Source organism: Lissotriton helveticus, chromosome 2_1 (assembly GCF_964261635.1).
Source record: "Lissotriton helveticus chromosome 2_1, aLisHel1.1, whole genome shotgun sequence".
NCBI classification, from domain to species: Eukaryota; Metazoa; Chordata; class Amphibia; order Caudata; family Salamandridae; genus Lissotriton; species Lissotriton helveticus.
Window position 1 is genome coordinate 1,346,449,429 of NC_136059.1, and position 23,491 is coordinate 1,346,472,919.

Here is a 23,491-nt window from a genome sequence, read left to right on the forward strand (position 1 = left end):
ACTTGCTCTAAACAGTTGTTCAGGAAACTTGTACATCATATAATGTTTTATGCTTCTGTCCATTAGTCTATAAAAAAATGCAGATCAGTATCCAGACCTGTAGTTTGAAAGGTTGCTCAGTGATATGCTTTTCCTCAATACCTAGATTTATTGAGAAATTGAATGAGATTCAACAAGGGAGTTTTAGTCCACCACAAGGTTAGAAAACAGAGTGTAATTCATACAAGAGTAAGTCATTTTAGTAAGTGACTATCCTGATGGTAACCACTTACTGAAAGACTATACGGGAGTTATTCAAATGTTGGTCGGCCCACCACCGACAGACTGTCGGTGGTGGGCCCACCGACATCTACTGAAGCGGTCCGACCTCTGGATTCTGATCTGGCAGTCAGAGGCATTAGGTGGAGGTAGCGACCACTGCTTTTCTGACGGACTCCTTGAACCCGTCGGCTCAGCGGTGTGACCGTAATCCCTACAATAGGGATGGACCCTGCTCAAGCACCGCTGTAGAGATTACTGTGCCTGTTTCCCTCTGCCTTGTCATGGCGATCCAACCGCCATGAAATGGCAGACGGAAAGGGACTTTGGGGGCCACTAGCAGGGCCCCCGTACCTCCTGGGCCTCCACCATGGGGCCTGGGGAGCACATGTGGTGCCTGGGGATCCAAGCACTGTGTGCCAGGCACCACATGGTGCCTGGCACATGGTGCATAAATGACCAAAAATATGCCTCTTTCAATTGCAGCTTGTGTTGCAGCCCAGATATGGGCCACAGCACAAGCTGTAATTGAAAAAGGCATATTTCTGACCGCTGTACTGGCGATCACATTGGAATGCAGGGGGTGGAACCTCCGACTACTAGTCGGGCGGTTCCACTCCCACTGCAATGTAGGCCACCGCCGACATTGTAATGAGCCCCTAGCTGTTGAAGTTCAACAGGGAGTTTTTGAGGATCTGCTTTAGTGATGGGGGCCTATAGCATCCTTTAAGATTCAGATTACACCATGCATCAGAGTTTGCAAAATGTGGCTTCTTGGTCTGATGGTATGTACCAAAGGCACTATTTAAGTGCTAAATGACTTTTGAGGAATTATACACATTTGAAAACGTCTTCTATACAAAGAAATGATAGAAATTTCTGACTCAAGGATAACACTGGAAAAATAGAATTGATTGGGTTCAAGAGATTGGTGAGGAGGGCTTCTCAGACTCATGTAACAGTTATGGTTCAGCCATGTGGAAGCTTTGACCTGAACTTAAATTACAGTTGACAGAACAATAAAACTCTATGGAGGCTGTATTGGTCATTTGCAAAACTAGCTAACTTGGGGCCAGATGTAGGAAGGCAAATACCGGTCGGTAACGGCCGATTCCGGCCGTTATTGACCGGTCTTTGGTTTGTGAGATGTAGGGGGCCCAAATTTTAACTATTTCATGGTAAATAACAAATTCCTGTGTACATTCACATCTGTGCATGTACACCTGTGCCATGTGGCACACATACATGCCACACAAGCCAGAATCAGGGGTGCAACAGGGTGTCAAAGTGACACCCTTCCCCCTTGTCAATTCGGTAATTTTACCGAATCGGTATTTTTTACCGATTTTTTACCTACATTGGATTTACCGAATCATAAATACCGAATCGGTAAAATTCGGTCTTTATGAATCGGTAAATCCAATTTACCTACATCTAGCCCTTGGTGTTTTAAAACTCCGATAACTGTTGAAGATACGCGGTGAGCCAGGCTGACCTATTTCAACTTTGTGTGCCCTTCTTATCCGTTGAGCCATTAACTGTATTGCACAAATTAACTTGGTTAACAGCTATGAGTAGCTTAAAAATATTCTGTTTAATGACATCTATTGCGTTGGTGGTCTGTACCCAGGCAAGAAAACACGAGTCATGAGGCTTTGATGGAGGGTAATAGACTTATTTAACACAATTGGACAAGCAGGTAAATATTTACCGTTCTTTGCTGAATCCATAGCATGGTTCAGTTAGCAATTAGGGAATATTTATTCCTAGAATCTAGTAGATTTATTACCAAATTTAACTGTACCTGGGTTACCTTCTTGGAATTTCCTTTATGCGTCCCTATTGATCAGAAATTGTTAAATTTTAGTATCAAATTAAATTATTTGTGTGTGATTTCGAGAAGTCTCATACATATAATCTGTTTTTCCCATTGATCTGATAATGTAGTGTTACTTAGTAAAACAATAAATAGAAATAACTGCAATAAAAGAATCTGACTGCAAAGATAAGTTGATCAACGTTCTGGTAACTGGTATCATGAACATACTTGTTTCAATTATGCTCAGAAAACGTCTGTAGGTGTGGACTTAACGAACTTTTGAATTAGAATAGAGTTCATGGTCTAGATTTAGGGGGTGAATTCGAGATTTCACTGTAAACTCGAATCACAGCATCAAACGTGGTGGACTGGTTTACTTTTTTTTTAATCAAGTAGATTGTCATTGTTGCAGTTTACTAGAAATATTGTCCACCTCAAATTATAATGTGAGGGGATAGCAGTTTTATGCAAAATGGATTTGAACTTGGTGTGCTTGAGAAAGAGAACATCCGTACTAGTTTCTGGAATCTACCGGGTGCTTACCTTAGAAGAGTGGAGGAATGGTTTCCAGTGCTTTTTGATTGCTGAACAGTCTACTAATGAAGCCTCAGTTTAATCGGACATTGTTGGTCTCCCTTCGGCTTTATAATAAGACTGATTCTCACAAGACTATCATTGACTTCCCCTCATGTTATCCTGTCGCTTTGCTCCCTCAGCTCTAAGTCACCGGAAACATAGATGGGTGTTAACTTTAGTCCATGAGAGCTAGATTTTCAGTATAGCCATGACCATGCACATATTTTCTTCTTGAAATCATTGGATGCAAGAATATCTCAGTTGGATATCATAAAAAACAAAATGGCTCCTGTCCCCTTGGTTTAGAGTTGTACAACCTATCGCTAAAGCAGCTTTATACTTTCTGCTGCTGAATTTTGATTATTTGTTTACCCTTTGTCAAAACTTAAAATAAACTTTGGGCAGAATCAGGGGGAGGAAGGGCAGATGGGAGTATTTTGAGTTTAAAAAAATAGAGGCCACCATGCTACTTTTCATTTCCCTTCCAACCCTTGCAGGATTTAAAACCAAGCAACATCGTGGTAAAGTCAGATTGCACATTGAAAATTCTGGATTTTGGATTGGCAAGGACAGCGGGCACCAGCTTCATGATGACCCCCTACGTGGTGACACGCTACTACCGAGCTCCAGAGGTCATTCTCGGAATGGGATACAAGGAGAACGGTAGGGATGTGCCTGGGTACCTAGCACAGTGCATCTGATGGACATGACAGTGACATCAGAACATGTGAGGAAGAGAGGAATGCTTAGAAGCATTGAGAGCAATGCAGTGGATCTTATGGTTGCATGAGTGACATGGTGGTTTGACAGCAAGCCCTACCCTACTCCTTGTGGTAGTTTAATTGGAAGGTGCTAGAGTTTAGTGTGAGTTAGCTATATAGATGTACTATAACCTCTTGCATGTTTTATTGTACTGTAATGTAATTTCATTTATATAGCACTTACTACTCTGACAAGACGTTGAAGTACTTTATAGACAATGTAAAGTATCATACTTTGTAGTATTAATGTCCCGAGAGCTCAAGGGATTCTTAATAATGTAATAATGTAGAGCACGCAGAGTAAATCCAGTTTGTTCAGTGTGTTGTTAAATATGGTGGACGTGGACTTTGACTGCAATGAACTCCATGTGCTCTGAGCCTTATTGTAATGTGAAATATCTCCTTTATATGAGTTTGAGGCAAAATCTGATCATGCACGGCTTAATATTGTGTATCACACAACATTCTATACCTCTCCCGTTGCACACAGGACATTCAATATAAAGTGTACTGTGACAGTACCTTTGGTCTTGCGTGTAGCTGGTCACCATTGGGCTCTATGATGTAAATGAATCTGATATATTGCTGAGGCTTAGTGTTATATTAGCATAGCATCATTTCATCCAAGAGTGATCGTAGATTCCCACATCAGAATCAGTATCCTAACTGAAATGCCACCCATATATCTGTAGGCTAGCATAACAACCCGTTCCAACCAGCGGGGCGGGCCTTTGTTAGGATAGCACGCTGGGCAATGTTAGTGGAGCGTTTGCGTCCACAGATCAGGCCCCACCATCACGTAAATTGCCTGCTTAGGTGCTAAATGTAAGGTGTGAGGCTATAAAAAGTGCGAGTGGGAGAAGGAATGGAAGAGAAATTAGATGGGGAGAAACTAAGCGAAGGGAACAAGAGCAGAACCTTGGAAGGCTGAACAGGAGGCAGGAGTCTGGAATAAAAAATAAGTTATAAAAAACTGTTTTCTAGATAAGTTTGGTGTGACTGTCTAAATCTAGGCACGCTGTGCCTAGCTCTCCCATACCTAAAGCCAGGCCAGCCACCCAGACAGAATGAACTGCACTCATGTCTAAGGCCTTGATTTAGAGTAGGGTGGTAACAGGAATTGCAGGAAAATCCAGTTTTCAGTGCCAGCTGTTTCACTACACAAAATAAAGGCTGTCATGTGTCAGGTATCCTGCTGGTAAAGCCACCATTAACTTCGCCATCAGTTGCAGCAAGGAGTGCTGCAGAACTTACCAGAAATTGTAGTCTTCTGAGTGACCTACCAAGTGTAATGGTCTGCCACGGTGTTGGGCAGCGTTTGTGATGTGACAGACTGCCACGTAAGGGGCGGTGGATTTTTACCCAGGCTTATGTTAAAGTCTCACTAACTTACTGGAAGGCAGCTTACAGATTGTTAGAGAGGCATGGCATTTGATTGCTGACAGTTTAGCCCTTTTTGTGTGTTCAATCTGTGTTTCCCAAAATTCTCTTTGGCCCCCGTTGGCTCAATCAACAGAAAATGTATGGTCTGCCCTCCTTTAAATCTCTAAATGAGGAGGACAGACCGAGGGTTTGGAGGACAGAATACTCCGACACATTTACAATGTAGTATCATGTTCCTTAAACTCTAAATCAGGCCCTAGGTTTCTTTCCCACACTGGCAGATGTTAAAGGAGAGCTAAGGTACCCACTAGTTAAGTGGGTAATGTAGGCCTTTTGCCATTTAAATGCCATCAACAGATTTTGATTATCTACCAAAGCAGAATTGGAGGACAATCCTTCTCCCACATTGCATCAAAGACCTGGAACAGCCTCCCCACGCAACTCTGGACCATCACCTCACTTCCGTCTCCAGGATACCCTACTGGATGATAAGCTGCGCTTTATAAATCCTGATTGTTTGATTATCTTCCACTTGGTGTCTTCACCATACTGGTGGACTTTAAAGACACACACAATGTCCCAATTTGGCCTCTAGGGGGCATATGTACAACAGAATGATGGGTCAAACTTGCTAACGCCACGCTCCGCCATTCTGAAAACTCAGGGTTGCACCGGGGCATTTTTGCAAGCCCCTATCGCCACAGGAACGTCACTTTTTATGACGTTCCCGCGGCGATAGGGGCTTGTAAAAATGCCCCTTGGTGTCTTGATTGTCTCAGGTGGATACCAAAGGCAGCTATTTCGTATCATTTTAATGCCCTCTGCAGATTCCTTGAACCATCCCCCTCAACGTCTACCAGCGGAGCTCTGGCCTTGGCAAGGAGCTGCACCGTGGGAGGGAATAACTAGCCACTGAGGTTCCGCTGAAATCATCACTAGTTGGTGGTCAATCGCACTGATAGATTTCTTTGTCTGCAGATTGGTAGAAAAAACAGCAGCAAAACATTTGAAATTGTGCTTTGTCCAAAAATAGAAATTTTATTTCGAGCCAGTAGTCAAAACACAGAGGGCTTCACTAATTAACCGATAGTTAAACCTTCTTTGCATCAGCGACAGGAAGCGTGGGAGTGTTTGTATTGCTTAATGCAATTATACTCGGGCTGCTGTGTGAACAGTCATAGCGTGACTTGCGACCTGCTGTTAGGAATCTGCTTGGAATGATCCTCGCGGGCTTTTAAAACGAGCAGCGTCCTCCCCCGCTCTCTTTTTTTTTTTTTAACCATCTAAGGATTGGCCACAAGTTTAGTGGCTTACTTGGGAGTTGCACAGTGATTGCTGCCCTCATGTACAGCCTTTCCAATTGTCTGTTTTGTGAAAAAAGCCACTAACCAGAAACATTCAAACATTCAGAAGAACAAGGAGAAATTAACAGAGGGCCACAGTGCTCTCTAGTTATGCTGAAGCTACAGTTTTTCTATCTCATACTCCCTTTCACTCTATTTATCTCTCTTGACTCCATTCAGCTGTTTTATGGCAAACATATTTAGCCTTTTAACCATTCCATTGATGAAGATCCCAGCAGGGGGGCTCTTGGCTCATGGCGGCCCTGGGCAGGGAGCGTAGGTAGGGGGCCCCCGGAGGAACGCAGGCGCGGTGGCCAGTGAAGAGGGTGGGGGTCAGGGTGTTTGGAAGTGGAACAGAGCCGGAGGCCGCCAAATCCCTGCCAGGGGCCGCCACGCAAATATGTATCCATCCTCAGAGGATTATTATATTTAGGATCTATATTGGCGTGGCGGCCCCTGGGGTTTGACGGAACTGTGCAGGTGCACAGCTTGCACATGCCCAAAGCCGCCCCTGATCCCAGCTTAGTATCTCTTTTTTGGTATTGTGAGGGCTTTCCGATTCAGTGGTCTGTGCGTAGAGCGCAACACGGTAGAATGTGGATAAGATATGATAAGGTGAGCATGGAGGGTTCAATACTACCACTCAGCTAATGATATTATGGCATTTGATTGACATCTGGTACCAAATATGTTGACATAACATGAACCTTCCCAAAAATCAAAAATGCAAATGGGGAAAACGGAGCCAGGTTATACAATTTGTTGGTAAAAACGTACACTTCTCCAATTGGCAAACATGCACACAACACTTACCTACTAAAACAGTAATCGATGTATTTGGGAAACTGACATTCTCAAGTACACATCTTGAGAACTTTGACTAAGCAGAACAACTTGTGTACACATTATTTGATGTGAGTCGTTTATGACACTTTTCTACCTGATTATGGAATTCGAAATATCAATCTGCACTTGCATCTACTTCGGACTGTTGACTACCCACACATCATCAAGGTATGGAGGCGTTGTAATAGTTATGAAATAATCTCCTCACGTGCGGTCAGGTAACAAACTAGGTTTAATGTAGAAATACACCACATCCATCATCAGCTGAGATCAACTGACTATTGATGACACCACCAATAGAAACAGAGCCTTCCACATGAACATTCCTAATTATATTAATCTGCATGTGGTTCTACTCCTAGAACCACATGCAGGAGACACCACACATCTCCCTTCTTAACATGTAAATAATAACATTTGAATAGATAATACTAATCATCATTGACACTAGACCAAACTGGGTTGAGGTAGTAGTGTACAAACAACAAAGCTATCCCACCACCCTTTATACAGTGACAACATCTTTAAGATAACATGGTGGCACTTTCCTATGGTAACTCACTCTTACTTTACTACTCCCATCACTCCAAGATCCCCCATCAGAACTTGCACTCACACCTTGTCCCTTGTTACTGTTATGCATATCTCTACGCTTTCCTTCAGCTTCATTGCTTCTTTTCCCACCACTCATGCTCATTTCTTCTCCCATCCTTTTCTCCAAGACCACAACCCTGTCCTTGTTCCAAATCCTGCCATCAGCTGTTTCACAACATTACTAAACAACGCCATTACTTTTTGTGCTTTAGTAAACTTTGAGCACGCTGCACATCCTACAAGTGCTTTAATTTTACTTTTACATCAACCTTATGGACATTGTTCCTTTTGTCAAAATCTTCTTTTCTCTTGACCATGCATTTCCCTTCTTGACCTCTCCAACTTGTTGGACCATTGTACTTTATGCCTTTGTCCCAATCTTTCCAACCTGGACATAAACAAGTGTTTGGCGCGCTTCCCTCTAATAGCTCAAATGGGTTCTTTCCAGTGGTTATGTGTGGCGGCCTGCGGTATGCAGTTATCCTCTCCTGTAACTCTTTCCTCCAATTTAGACAGTTCACCCTGGCTAACTGTATACTCTCTTTATTGTACTTGTTGAATCTCTCAATGGCGCGATTTGCTTTCAGTTGATAAATTTCACATTTCTTGTGGATAATGCCATTAGTCTTTAGGTAATTCTCTATTTCCTTTGAGCAAAATTGAGGTCCATTGTCAGACAAAATACTAATATGGAGACTCGCTTTTTAAACACACTTTCCATGAACCTTATGATCCCTGAAGATGAGATATCTCAGACATTAACTACCTCTACCCACCTCTAGTAAAGATCTACCAATACAATAAGGTAAGGGGTGGAGTGTTCACCTTGCAAGGGGCCCACAATGTCAATGGGCATCTCTTCCCATGGCTGACTCAGTAAATCTCTGCAAACCATGGTAACATGATGGGTTTAAGCACGTTATCACTGCACAAACATTTCACAGTCCCTGACAGCTCGCTTAATCTCTACATCTAGTCCTGGCCACCAAAAATTTGCTCTCAAAATTGCTTTGGTTTCACTATTCCCATATGACCCATGTGTGCTTGCTTTATAAATGTATCCCTCAATTTTGCAGGTGGAATCAATCTAGTTCCACTCAAAAGCAAATCACGGTCTATCGAAAACTCATCCTTGAATAAATTCCACACTCTCTCAAAATCTCTAAACCTTCCATGACTTATAGCCCTCATCACCTCCTTTAGGACCTCATTCCTCTGAAGTTCTACCTTCCTCTCCTCTTCTGTTATGACACCTAGAGTTGTTTCACACACATCCTGTGTAACATCACACACATCTTCCTCCACATCTATGCTCCACATCCACCAGTCTCGACAAGCAATCTGCACTAACTTTCTGTATGCCTGGGAGATATTCCACCCCAAAATGAAATTCATGTACAGCAATTATCCATCTCTGAATCCTTGTTGAAATACAATCCAACCCCTTCTTTTTGAATATGTCCACAAATGACTTATGATATGATAATGCCATAAATGTTGTCTCCCAAATGAAATTCTAAAATGTTCTAAGGGCCCAGAAAATTGCAAGTGTCTTTCTATCACCAAATAGTTTTTTCAGAGACGTTCAATGTTTTTGAGGCACATGCTATCAGTCATTTCTGCCCTTTACTCCTCTGGGTCAAAACTGCTCCCAAACTTTTTGCACTGGCATCCGTCAGAATGTATGTTTCCACACCTGATATAAAGGCCTGAGGACATGGTGAATCTTTCAACTCCTCCTTGATTGCCCTGAACTCTATACCACATAACTCACTCCACACAAAATCCTTGCCCTTTTTTAACAATCCTCTCAAAATCACTTATTTTCCTGCCAAGTTCCATATCTACCTCCCATAATACTCCACCTTTCCAAAAAACAAACTAGAATCCCCCTTAGATTGTGGTGTTTCCAATGTGATTATGGTGTCCACCAACTCCTGTTTGGGCTTCACACCAACACCCGAGATTGGGGAGCCTAGGTATTCCACCTCTACCACACCAAAATGACATTTGCTCCATGTTAGATAAGACCTGCATCCTTTAAAGTCTCCAACACCTCACAAACATGGTCATTGTGTTCCTATACAGTACTACCAAATATTACCACATCATCTTGGTAGCACTTAACTCCAACCAAATTCTTTAGAACCTTCCCCATAATGCGTTGAAACACTGATGCCACACACACACGACCAAACGGCATTCTCATGAACTTGTAAGCACCCATTGACGTTATGAATGCCGTGAGGGTCCTGCGACCTACCATCCAATTCCACTTGATTGTAGGCTGATGCTCAGTCCAATGTGGTGAAGAACTTCACTCCCCCCAAACATTGAAATTATCTCCTCAATGCTGAGAATAGGAAACTTGTCCACCACAACCTCTCTGTACAGTGCCCTCAGGCCCACACAATCTAACGTCTCCATAACCCTTTTTGGCCACTACAATGGGGGCCAACCACTATGTAGCCTCAACTTCCACTATGACCCCTGTCGCCTCCAACCTCTTAAGTTCTGCATCTATTTGATCCTGTAACGCCAGTGGAATTTTTCTTAAGTTAGCATTATAAGAAATCGCACCCTCCTTCAACTTAATAATATGCTTGTAGTTCTTCAGACACTCCAAAGATTCTGTGAAAACCTCTGGAAACTGAGAGAAAAATCTGCATTATCTATGTGAATCTCTTGCCCCTGTACCTGTGGTTCAGCATTGGCGTTAAACATCACACACAACAACCTCTGGTGTGGTCAACTCAATGCCTTGGCTCCTTTATTAGACACATATATTTTCCCTCCTACATACCTTCCTTCTAACGCCAAACAGCCTTCGAAATAACCAAGCATTCTGGTAGGCTGCCCCATACCCTCCTGGGTTCACATCCATAGAGTGTAGAGTATTCCTTTTCTCCAACTTTTGTACATAGCTCTGTTTGGAAATAGTAGTTAAATGAGAAAAGGAGTCAAAGTGCATGTGAACTTTCACTCCATCTATGACCACATACTCACTGAGATGGTCACCCCTTTTCATTGTCTTGTTTTCTTGAAACACAATTTAGTGTGAAACTGCCATTACCCCATGAGTTTTGCGTGCACTTCTTTCTCTTTTTCTTTGACCACCTTCTTCTTTTTTTACCTTGCACACCAACTCTTCCACCTTATCAGAGCTTGGAACATTTTTCCCTTTTCAGAGCTCAACTCTGAAAGACACTTTAACATATGCTCTACTCTCTTAGTCACCATGATTATTGTCTCCAAAAGTAGTTTGTCTTTCAACCACAACTTCTTCCTGATCTTGGCACTCATTCACCTCAATACAAACTGATCATAAATTCTCTCCTCTAACATCACTCCAAACTTGCACGTAGCTGCCAACTTCCCTAGGCCCGCTATATACTCCTCAACTGTTTCTTCTTTTCCCTATTCACGCTTTCCAAAATGATACCTCTCCATAATCGTGCTCACTCTGGGGGAGGTAGTGTCTATCCAGCTTTAATAAATAAATCTCCTACTCATTTAGATTTCTCTGTTCCTCTGCGCTCAAATCTGGGAGATTCTCAATGACCCTTTGTCCCTCATCCCCCATACAATGCATACGAAGTGCAATGCCTCCTTTCTGCACACACTCTCGCACAGTGGTTAAACATCTTTTCCCACTTGCTCCATGGTACACTCGGCTCACCTGGGCTACTTAAAAAAATGGGGGCTGCATAACATTCTGCATGATATAATATTCTTATGCACCCACAATGAGCGACGCCAACACAACCTTTTCATTAGCTTTAGTTATTATCACGGCAGTGCCACAATTTGTTTAATATCCACAACTAAGCACTTCCAAGCAAATGGCTACACACAAATTCCTTTCATGAATTGATAGACATATATGTGCCTGCCACAGACTCTCAGAGCAAAGACTTGTTCAGGACCCTTCAACTCCACTAATCACCTCACATGCAATACTTGACAGAAAGAAAAAACAATTTTTTAGAGAGTTTAAAAAAAATACAATCCGATGAACAATGACAGACCTAGGTGTGCCTGTCATCGATAGAACAATTACTTCAAACTCCAAATCTTACTATCAAAAGTACCTGTCACAAGGATTTCACCATAGACAGACTAAGCCCATCATTGTGCATGAGGTGTGCCAGTCATCGCTCCTTCGACTGGCAAAGTTTGATGGTGTACAGTTCATCGCTGCTCTACCAACAACTCGGCAGCTTAACTACCTCGCACACCAATACTTCTTTACTCCTGTGCCCGACTGTTGCTGCTGAGCGCAGCTTGACACACAACTGTTCAAGCCGGCACCGTGGTTGGAAACTAGACGTGCTAGTCTCTGCCCAATTCCTTCCAATATGGCCGCTTTGCGTTGCTTGCGCACTTGTTTCTATAGGCGAAAGGGCCCAATTCTATGCGCACCACGTCCCGGTTGATGCCGCAGTTTTGCGCAGCAATTGGGCACATTTCTCTATGCTCCGTGGCTTGGAGTGCACCTGCATTCCAGCACCCAATGCGCGAGCATCACCGCAACTGCTACAGGCCTCAGATGGAGTCACCCTCCTCTGATGTCACACTGTTGAAATGTCTTCTTTTTTTATTTATGCTTCCTTGTAAAATCGGCTAAACCAAGGCCACCACAAAGCGCACTGTCACCGCAGCCATAGAGTTTTACTACAGCTTGTAAGTCCTTTTTTAGGTCTCGCGTGGCATGGCAGCGCATGCGCTGCTCACCTCGCGAGATTTATTGTTAACAAGGACTTTCAGAAGAGGGCTTTAAGCCCCGCCCCTCCTTTCCATTGGCTGGCATCAATGGTTATGCTAAACGGTGGCCTGCTATTGGAAAAGAGGGTTTTTGGTTGACACCCTTTCGCCTCCGGTGGCCTGCTTTGCGGCTGTCGCAAAGGAGTTTCTTATCTTTATGGGGCCATGTGTTTCTAAAAACACATGGCCCCATAAAGACAAGAGATCGATGCTGAAGATTGGTTCCCAGGAGTACTTCGGAGACACCTGCGGTGTCCTGAAAGTCATCGCTCATCTTTCTTTCAGGATTGGGCCTTGTGTGGCACAGATTGCTAAAAGAACTGTATTCTGGGTTACGCCCGAGCCATCTCTTCAATAATTACTACACACTTCCTGGAGCAGGCAGCTGTCCTCTGTGATCTCTGCCGTGGGTTCAACAATGCCCACACACAAGGCCATCGCTCCAGGAAGCACAGCATTTAAACTATGTACACATTGCATTCTTCGAATGATTGACGTAGGTAAACACAGCTCCCAGCTCCACTGCAGATGCTCGGTGCCCTCTGAGACAGAACGGGATTTGCAAGTATTGTGCAAACCGGGCAGGGCACATCAGTGTTTCAGTGCTATCTCCGGGTCAAGGCTGCCCCCAAAAAAGTAGCCCCGCCGAGTTAACTTGGACATCATGCTGTGTGCCCAGGACAGTGCCAGGCCCTTGTATTTTAACGACACGCAGGACCATAAATCCATATCTGGGATGCAGTGCGAATAGCAAAATGATGTCCCCCCTTATCCATCCCCTCCCCGCAGTATGCAAGTCTCCCATTTCTCAACATAACAAGCAGCCTTGGGCTCACCAAGGGCCCCATAAAGAGTTAGAAAAAGACCCCTCCCCGCCTCCTTCACATAGGCTGTTGCTCTGAGGGGCCTGACTCATGTCCCTGCTGGGGTGTTTTTTGTTCTTTTTAACTGTTCCTAAGAATGTACCAGTGTCATTAATGTCAGCGCAAACCCAGATTGCTATTTTGCAAAAAATGGAAGCACCGGGCTCAGTGCTGATTGGCAATAAGGTAGTGCGCCTACTCTAGACACTTTAGTAAATAACAAACAATGTATCAACCGATTTAGAAAAATATTCTTAATTTTATTAATCTTTTTGTATTTTCTGTTGGTAGAAAAAAATAAAATAATATATATATATATATATATATATATATATATACAATTTGTACACAATTTACTTCAACACATAAAGAATTACACATTGCTACCTGCATTATACTGGTAAATTCAACCGCAAAATCTTTAGGAGTTCACAGTTAAGTAGCATGTTGTTTATCACATTTTATGTTAAAACCACAATATGCAGCAAAATTTACATTATTTAAACAAGAACACTGGTAGAGATTTGCAGAATACCACAAACGTGTTTCGGCAAATGCCTTCTTCAGGATTTTCCTTTTACCAGTGAATACTGTATTTTTCTCTTTGGAGATGTTATGCAAGCTGGCCCTTCCTCGCTTGAACGGTAATATACATCAGATAGGCCAATTTGATGTATTCTGATGGTTCCCTGTATACGTCCTTGAAAATATGTTTTCACTCATTTTAATACCCGAAAATCTGGCACAGATCTATTATGAGCAGGAGCTCATCAGCAATGCGATATTCCTACTGTTTTGGCCCAAAACAAATTGAACAGGACTAATTAGTGAGGTTCAAGAGTCCTGTGCACTGAATTTGCATGTGTGACCATATTCTACTTCTTTGGTCGTTCCCAGGTTGAGATTTAGTTACTTGATGGACCCTTGATGTTTCCTTATTTTAACATGACGACCACAGTGATGTGGCGTTCCTTGTCACAGCTCCGACCGGTTTCTCTGTGTAGCGCCAGATTGCTGTCTCCCTCTGCCCAGGGCTCTGTAATGCCAACACAAGGCTGCAGGTCTGTGCACAGGACAAGGTGCCCTCCTCCAGAAGGGTCAGTGATGCCTGTGCAGTGCATGAAGTTTGTATCTTTGAAACCGTGCAGTCTGCCCAGGGCTCTGTAATGCCGACGAGGCCTGTGTCTGTAGATGGGGTACAAAAGGGGGTGGTGATGGACGGAGCATCTGAATCAATCAAACACTCACACCCAGTCAAAAGATCTGGGTTTAATCCATCACCGTTCTTTAGCCCACTCTGCCACCCCAGTTCAGACATGGCTATATGCAAATCAGTCTGACCCTGTGCCTCATGGGAACAGTCCAGCCCGAACTGCCAAGCCATGTCTTCCCTGGACCGGAAACAAGCTTCCGAGAACCGGTTTCTGGCATTCCAGCCGTCTTCATCCCGGCTTGCTTGAATCCAGTGGCAAAGTGAGCAAGGGACTCACGTCTGAGCATACCCTGCCACACTTATGGCGGCCAAAAGTGGTACAAAAGGGGGTGGTGATGGACGGAGCATCTGAATCAATCAAACACTCACACCCAGTCAAAAGATCTGGGTTTAATCCATCACCGTTCTTTAGCCCACTCTGCCACCCCAGTTCAGAAATGGCTATATGCAAATCAGTCTGACCCTGTGCCTCTTGGGAACAGTCCAGCCCGAACTGCCAAGCCATGTCTTCCCTGGACCGGAAACAAGCTTCCGAGGACCGGTTTCTGGCATTCCAGCCGTCTTCAGCCCGGCTTGCTTGAATCCAGTGGCAAAGTGAGCAAGGGACTCACGTCTGAGCATACCCTGCCACACTTATGGCGGCCAAAAGCGGTACAAAAGGGGGTGGTGATGGACGGAGCATCTGAATCAATCAAACACTCACACCCAGTCAAAAGATCTGGGTTTAATCCATCACCGTTCTTTAGCCCACTCTGCCACCCCAGTTTAGACATGGCTATATGCAAATCAGTCTGACCCTGTGCCTCATGGGAACAGTCCAGCCCGAACTGCCAAGCCATGTCTTCCCTTGACCGGAAACAAGCTTCCCGAGGACCGGTTTCTGGCATTCCAGCCGTCTTCAGCCCGGCTTGCTTGAATCCAGTGGCAAAGTGAGCAAGGGACTCACGTCTGAGCATACCCTGCCACACTTGTGGCGGCCAAAAGCGGTACAAAAGGGGGTGGTGATGGACGGAGCATCTGAATCAATCAAACACTCACACCCAGTCAAAAGATCTGGGTTTAATCCATCACCGTTCTTTAGCCCACTCTGCCACCCCAGTTTAGACATGGCTATATGCAAATCAGTCTGACCCTGTGCCTCATGGGAACAGTCCAGCCCGAACTGCCAAGCCATGTCTTCCCTGGACCGGAAACAAGCTTCCCGAGGACCGGTTTCTGGCATTCCAGCCGTCTTCAGCCCGGCTTGCTTGAATCCAGTGGCAAAGTGAGCAAGGCACTCACGTCTGAGCATACCCTGCCACACTTGTGGCGGCCAAAAGCGGTACAAAAGGGGGTGGTGATGGACGGAGCATCTGAATCAATCAAACACTCACACCCAGTCAAAAGATCTGGGTTTAATCCATGTAGATGGGGCATGTGCGCTCCACTGCTGAACACACGAAGGTGTGTTACATCAAAAGAATCGTATTGGTTACGGCACAAACATTAAGGGGGTCCTGCCATCTAAATAATAGATGGAATAGGGTGAGTACACGTTTACATGCTTAAGCCTGATAACAGATGCATTCTAAACGTTCAGAAAGCCTCATAGGCTCTAACTTAAGACAGCAGTGCGATTTCTCTGGAAACTAAACTTACAGCACAAGCCATTCCACAAAGATCTACACATAACTTAAATAACCCGGCCTTAAACAGTCAGGATCTCCATCAAGTTACACAGAAGTTAAAGACTCTGCCTCACACAGCAAAAGCTATCCCTCAGGTTACACAAATATTAAAAACACAGGCCTCACATAGCAGAACTATCCCTCGGGTTAGAACCAACACGGCTCATGCCTCAGACAACAGAGCTATCGCTTAAGTTAGACAAAGTTTACAGGCCTAGTCTTCACAGAGCAAAGCTATCCCTCGTGACACAGAAACAAGTTCACTTTCCAGACAGTACAGCTATCCCATATACACAGGCCTAAAAAGGCAGAGCTACCCTGCAGGGCACAGAACAATAGAGTCTGCATAAGACATCAGAGCGCATAGAACAGAGCTCAAAGGCTATAACTTCAGACTGGAGAACTATCTCTCAAGTTACAAAAACATTGCAGGTGTTCGCTTAAGAAAGTAAAGTTAGCCTCGAGACCATACGGGATTAAGCCTCTGACAGCACAGCTATCTCTTATTCCACACAGAACCTACAAGTCAAGGCCTCACCTAGTATAGCGATACCCTAGGGGTCTCAGAAGTTAAACGAGGAGGCCCCAGACAGCTGAGCTATCCCACGGTTCCATCTCTCAACAGCAGATCCGACAATCCAGGGATTAATGCAGCAGAACAGCCCCTCAGATCGCACAGTTCCTATCACATGGCAGGTAAAGGCAACACAGATCAACATTGCTAGCTAGCTGCCCAGGATCACACCAAGTGTCTGCACTGTCACCGGGACCTTCTCACCTGAAAACCAGTCAGTCGCATGGGCTGGCCACTCTGTACCCTGCCCGGCCTGTTCTCAGACGCTGCAACATAAAATGTCAATTTTCAGAGCTCACTCTGGTCTGGTCTCTGGTATTAAAAATGCAATAGGTCCTGCCTTTCATTAAGTTAAAGCCATTTGCTCTGCTATACAATACCATTAGCAAAGCAAATGGCTTTAACTTAATCAAAGGCAAGACCTATTGCATTTTCAATGCTTGTTCCTCTTTTTCTCAAGACACAGAAATCTTACGCTGTTTATCAGATAAATACTCCTACTCCATGTTGAGTTGTAACTACACTCAATCGTCGCCAGTATAATATTTATTTGTATAATCTCCTCACCTGCAGTCAGGTAACAAAATAGGTTTCATGTAGAAATACACCTCATCCATCATCAGCTAAGAACAACTGACTAAGGATGACACCGCCAACAGAAACAAAACCTTCCTTATGAACATTCCTAACTCCACTAATCTGCATGTGGTTCTACTCCTGGAACCACATGCAGGGGACACAGGAGTAGTGTTAATATTGATACATTTTAAAATGCAGATAAATGTTTAACTTGATGATGAGTTGGAGGTTGACAGTGCAGTCGATATGAATGCAAGTGGATATTCTTGATCTCAATATTTTTTGATATTTTGACACACAGCCAATTTTGAGTTTAGCATTCTCTGATGTTCACTCTCACATGTTCTGTCTTCTTTCTTTGTCCACTAAAACAGGATCATGATTAATATGCTCATCTAATAGCTAAACTCTGGTAACACTTTACACTAGGTCTCCCTTACTGCTAGTTGTTAAAATGTTAGCTGGGCCACTGGAATCATGCGATTTTGCGCCAGCAGTATTTTCCACTTCATTATGGATTTGCTGCTTTTGCCACTTAATCCATAGTCTGCTTCATAATCTGCAGATTTTATCTAAAATAATTTTGTTTTTTTGGTTCAAACTGATCAAAAGTTCCTAACTAAGTGGCAACACATGTTGCCGCTTAGTGGAAGGCCATCACAAAGGTTGACAGGTCACCTTTCTGTTACTTTTTTCTGTATTTGGGTGTCAAAGTGGTACTGATGAGGTGAAATGGCAAAATAATGAAGTAATACTAACACAAAATGTGCTGCATTACGCCACATATTTTGACCTATTTTGCAACATCATTAAGTCAACACTACGCATAATTTGGTTCCCCCTGCAGCATAATTCCAGTAGCCCTGAATGTTAGTAATTACTTAAAGAGTTGTTGATGTACTCTTTGATGCATAGTTTGTATAGTATGATTTAGGTTATAATGGATAAAAAGTGCAATACTAGACTGTTGCAAATATAAATTCTATTGCAAAATGGCTCCTCTCTTTGGCAACAAAATAACGTTTCTGCTCTAGTATTTCTACGTGCCTATTGCTTACTTGCAGGGTCAATTGTGTGCCAAATGCAGTGTGTTGACAAGTGTGAGATATCATGTAAAATGAAACCAGAGCGTTTTTGAGTTAAAACATATATATTTATATCTGTATAGCCTAGCATCATGTTAAATGCCAGTGGAAGCTACCATTCTTGCTAACTCACTTTTTTCTTTTCCAAAGATTTTAACCCTGTCACTGCTTTCTCGTTGTCCCAGCAGGAGGGCGCTTGCCGTCCTGTGCCTTTCTGGCCAACCTGTTATTTCTTGCATGCCGTAGGAATGAACTGCGTAGTTACTGTAAATTTGCTTTCTTTCCCCCTCCATCTTCATTTCCTCGCTCTGCCTGATCTAGTGGACATTTGGTCTGTGGGATGCATAATGGGAGAGATGGTGCGCCACAAAATCCTGTTCCCCGGAAGGGACTGTATCCTTGCATCACGTGCTGCTGCGGCTGCTTTGCTTTCTGACGAGGTTTCATTCCTTGGGTTCGAAGTTCGTTCATGTGACAGGTAACATCGCAGGGACACAAGCCAGTCGTGCATGCTATTTGACTGACACCTCACAACATACGAAAGGCAACTGTAGCACAAAATATTCTGTATTTCATGATGCACACTCTCTATGGGATATCGTAGGATCAGGGGCGTAGCTTGGTCAGGAATATTGTGGGAGGAAGGGGTGAGCTTCACATTTCTCAACAATCACGCTGGTTATCAAAGCAAGGCAGGAGGGGGCTTAAGGAATAGTAGGAAGGGAGAGGAGTGAAGACTGTGAGGGGTAATTAAACTCAATATTTTGTCAAATCATGTTTTAGGTCGAGCCTGGGCAGCGCATGCGCTGCTCTCCGATGCATGCTGTATTCAAATATGGAGTTGAAGCTCCACCCACTCTCCGCCCATATTTTTCTATTGGCTTGTGTCACTGTCCTTTGTAAATGCTGGCTTCGTATTCGTTATTAGGCTTGTTAGTACCTCTTTAGTACCGCCTTGTCTTCTGTAACCTCCCATGAGGACTGGCCCGTTTACTTCTGTTGTTCCATCGTATATCTGATTTAGCCTGTAAGCACTCTTTTCTTTAACCCGTTTCATGTTCCGCCGATTTTGCGGAAGTGCGGCACTACCGCAATACGGGCGGGGCCGCGTCGGCCATTGGCCGATGGCAGCACTGGGCAGGTAGTGCTGCCATCGTGCTGCCATCGGCCAATGGCCGACGGCAGCATGGAAGGGGTTAATGTGTTTCTCCTACTGCAGGCACGACATGCTTTCCTGCAACATTCAGCGCGCCATACCCACTTTCACTTTCCTTGGCAGCCCGGGACAATGAAATGAAATAGGTCTCGCATTTACAAAAGTTTCAGCTATTGGCATTGTTAATGACAATGCCTTTTATTTATCTGTTAATTATCAAAACAGATAAATAAAAGGCATGGCCATTTACCATGCCAATAGCTTAAACTCTCGCAAATGCGAGACTAATTGCACTGCAAATGCTTGTTTTTAAGATCTTTAAAACAGAGATGAGAGCGTGCGTGTTCTGTATCCAACTGTTTATTACAAAATACATTTATAAAACCCCAAACCCCCCCTCACCCCCTTAAGCTACACCCCTTCGTAGGATAGCTTAGTCCTTAGTTGTGGTTGGGCTCATGGGAGTTTGTGTACAGTTTTTCTGTTCTCACATCCTTTATTCCATTATTGTAAATTCTCTAACTGTCTTATGAGGGAATGACATTGCGATCCAACCTGCAACATAATACATCTAAACTTATAAACGTCAGCAGGCCTCATGCTGGAATGCTTTCCTGCTTGTGAAAACCAGTGCAGCATGGTCGAAAATATAAGCAAGAGCCTCAAAGACACCTATATGTATACAGCACAAAGGGAATTCATACAACATTTTGATCTGATTGTGCTTTACTCCAGCCTACCTGACGGTGATGTGTGGTAGGTCAGAGCTGTTTTGGAAGGGTTGCGGAGAGAAAGGAAACATGATTCATATGCGATTGGCTTGTCCAAAGATTCAAAGCTATTTGAAGAAAGTGTCTACGAATACAGAATTATTATGGGAATTCGACTCACACCAGACCCTACAATTTTGATTCTGGGAGTCCCCATAGCATGTCACCACACTATCTAGTAAATTGCTCACACATTTGCTGTTGGGAGCTGAATTATCTTTAGCTCACTTCAGGGACTTTCTCCACCCCTAGATGTCTGGTAGGCAAAGATATGGTCAGTTTATGCAACTGAAAAGCTAACCCCACTAATACAAGACAGTATAGCTAAGTTCAAAAGGACTTGGGCACCTACTATAAAATACATGAAAAAAGACACATGATATGGTGGGCCCATCTTGCAAACCAAAAGTCCTCATAACCTTTGGTGTAGACGGGATATCCTCCACTTCAATGTCATCTTCTGAAGATTGAGCAAACTTTTCAACCATGACTGGAATGCTGTGCCATTGCCAGTCGCAAATATCTGCTTAATTTAATGTACTTACAAAGAGATGTAAAGTAATGTACATGAGTGCGCTCTGATTTATTCTAATATGTTTAAATGTCGAACGTCAAAACAAATAAAATGCTTTTTAAAAAAGATTGCAGCAGTTCCCAAATTGTGTTTAATTGCTTAACGGTATTTTTATCAGTAGTGAAACACAAACGGAGGTCAGCCTATACTCTATTTTCACAATCAGGGCTCAGGGATGCCCTGGGAATGCATTGCAAAACGACTGTCCTTTGCAGTTCAGCACAAAAGTAACCACAGAGCATTATTTTGTGCCGAACTGTGACAGGAAATGTGTATAGGTGTAGGATTATCATGCGTGCTGCATTAATAGTCTAGCAAAAAGCAGAGATGATGGATGGAAGGCTGAACAATGCAAACAGTTGTGACCCGACAGTGTGGGCGACGGACAGTAGGGCGTTAGGACCCTGTGGGCAGAGTGACCAGGTCACCGGACACCAGATCCGGTGACGACAGAGGAAAGGGGGCAGACAATGACCAGGGCATGGACGGGGACGGATGTGCGGACCAGCAGCTGCACGAGATGCTAACTAGCAGTAATGACAGATGCCAATAAAAAAATGTGAAACTAACCTGCGTCCCGTGTATGGTGTACCTCCCGGCGCACATGGAGAACATGACAACTGGCGTACGAAGGCGGGATGACGGATCGACGCAGATTCCAGCAATTGCCACCTCGACGAGGGAAGTAGCGTGGACTAAGGCGGAAAGAAACAGGAAGACAACAAACAAGAGAATTGCAAAAGCAGCGACGCGGGAAGACACCCCGACTGCCAACATCTGCAAGAACGCGGTAAGCGCTCGAACTAAGCGCGTGTATTGAGATAACTAGCGCGAGATCTCGCGAGAGGCGGCCATATTGAAATCAGGCAATTGGGACGAATGAGCACTGAGAACTGCATTGGCGGCCATTTTAAGGACAAGAAATGAGACTTTGACCGCGAAATATTGCGATAACAGCGGCGGCCATCTTAGATCAGGAAAGAAAGATAGACAATAATGGAGCGGCCATTTTAAGGCCAAATAACGTCGAAAAAGAAGGAAATGAGAAAGGAAAGACGACAAGAAGTAGAAATAAATAAAACAAAGGCAGAAATAAGGAGAATAAAGGGGCATATGAAGGACAAGAAAGGACAAAGACGACTAAAGTGACATTTTGAAGGGGACATTCAAGGAAAAAAGGAGAGCAGCCATTTCAAAGCCAGGCAAAGGGCAAAGAAGAAGAAGAACATAAGACAAGGTGAATTAAGGAGAACGCAAGCAAGAAGAAAAGACAGGAAGAAAAAGAAGATAAAGAAGGAAAGGAAGATAAGCACAGAAAAGGCACAGAAAAGGTCTGAAAAGGGAGACAAAGGAAATAAATGTCTTGATTGAAGAATAAAGGATAAATAACGGGCACAAGAGCGCACAAGTGGAAAAAGAGCAATAAGGCAAAGGAAGATGATGGTGCAATAAGAAAAGAGATTACCAGAGAATAACAAAAGGACAAATAGAGAAAGAGAAAGAAGGAAAGAATATATACATATATAAGAAAGAAGAACAAGAGAGTGGAAGAAGGCAGAGAAGGCTAAATAAAAGATAGAAAAGAGACACAACAAAGAAAAGAAAACAAAAGGAAAGAAAGAAGAACAACAAAGAGAAATAAAAGGACAAAGATCGCACAAGGACAAAGAAAGAGCAAAGGAGAAGTTACAAGGCAATAAAGAAAAGAAGAAGAAGAAGAAAAAAGGACACAAAAGAGACACAAGAGAAAAGGACAAGGAGAGCCTAGAAAAGGCTAAAAGAAAAGGAGAATAACAGAAGAAGAAGAAAAGAAAAAAGGACACAAAAGGGACACAAGAGAAAAGGACAAGGAGAGCCTAGAAAAGGCTAAAAGAAAAGGAGAATAATAGAAGAAGAAGAAGAAAAAAGGACACAAAAGAGACACAAGAGAAAAGGACAAGGAGAGCCTAGAAAAGGCTAAAAGGAAAGGAGAATAACAGAAGAAGAAGAAGAAAAAAAGGACACAAAAGAGACACAAGAGAAAAGGACAAGGAGAGCCCAGAAAAGGCTAAAAGAAAAGGAGAATAACAGAAGAAGAAGAAAAAAAAAAGGGACACAAAAGGGACACAAGAGAAAGGACAAGGAGAGCCTAGGAAAAAAAAATGGGTAAAAAGGAGCAACACGAAAAGACATACCGCAGGAGAAAGAGCAGCAAAAAGAAAGGACAAAGACATGCAATGAGCAGAGCGGACAAGCACCACCAAGGAAATAAAGGCAAGAGGCACCGCAGGGCCAGGATGGATGATAACTGCTGTCTACGACCAACAATGAATAACAAGAAAGAGATAGCATTTCAAGGACAAAGAAAGCGGAGAAAGAAGAAATGGCAGCGACAACTGCAGCCACATGGAAGGTAGAAGATAGAGGACAAGGAAGCGATGGAGACACTAGATTCACGAAGGGCATGCAGTAAAGAATAGAGACTCATTGAAGAAATGTAGAATGACAAGTACTCTCTCTCTCTCTCTCTCTCTCTCGATCTCTATATATCTCTCTCTCTTTCTCTCGTTCGTTCACCTCCATCAATATAACTGTGAATGAGGACTATGGTAAATGTGTCACAAAGATTTGTTTGCAACAAGGGGGGAGATGTCGTGACCCGACAGTGTGGGCGACGGACAGTAGGG

General features: G+C 43.6%; 1 protein-coding gene across 3 annotated transcripts in view; it reads left to right on the plus strand.

Moving 5' to 3' along the window:
- The window catches only part of MAPK10 (mitogen-activated protein kinase 10), a 561,938-nt gene that overhangs the window by 265,550 nt on the left and 272,897 nt on the right, over positions 1-23,491 (plus strand). For 2 of the 3 annotated variants that reach the window (XM_078677508.1, XM_078677509.1), the window contains exons 6-7: positions 3,151-3,316; positions 18,647-18,718. In XM_078677508.1, the coding sequence (XP_078533634.1) occupies positions 3,151-3,316; positions 18,647-18,718 (238 nt within the window). The remainder of the gene's footprint in view (positions 1-3,150; positions 3,317-18,646; positions 18,719-23,491) is intronic. The other variant, XM_078677510.1, reaches the window with a different exon arrangement.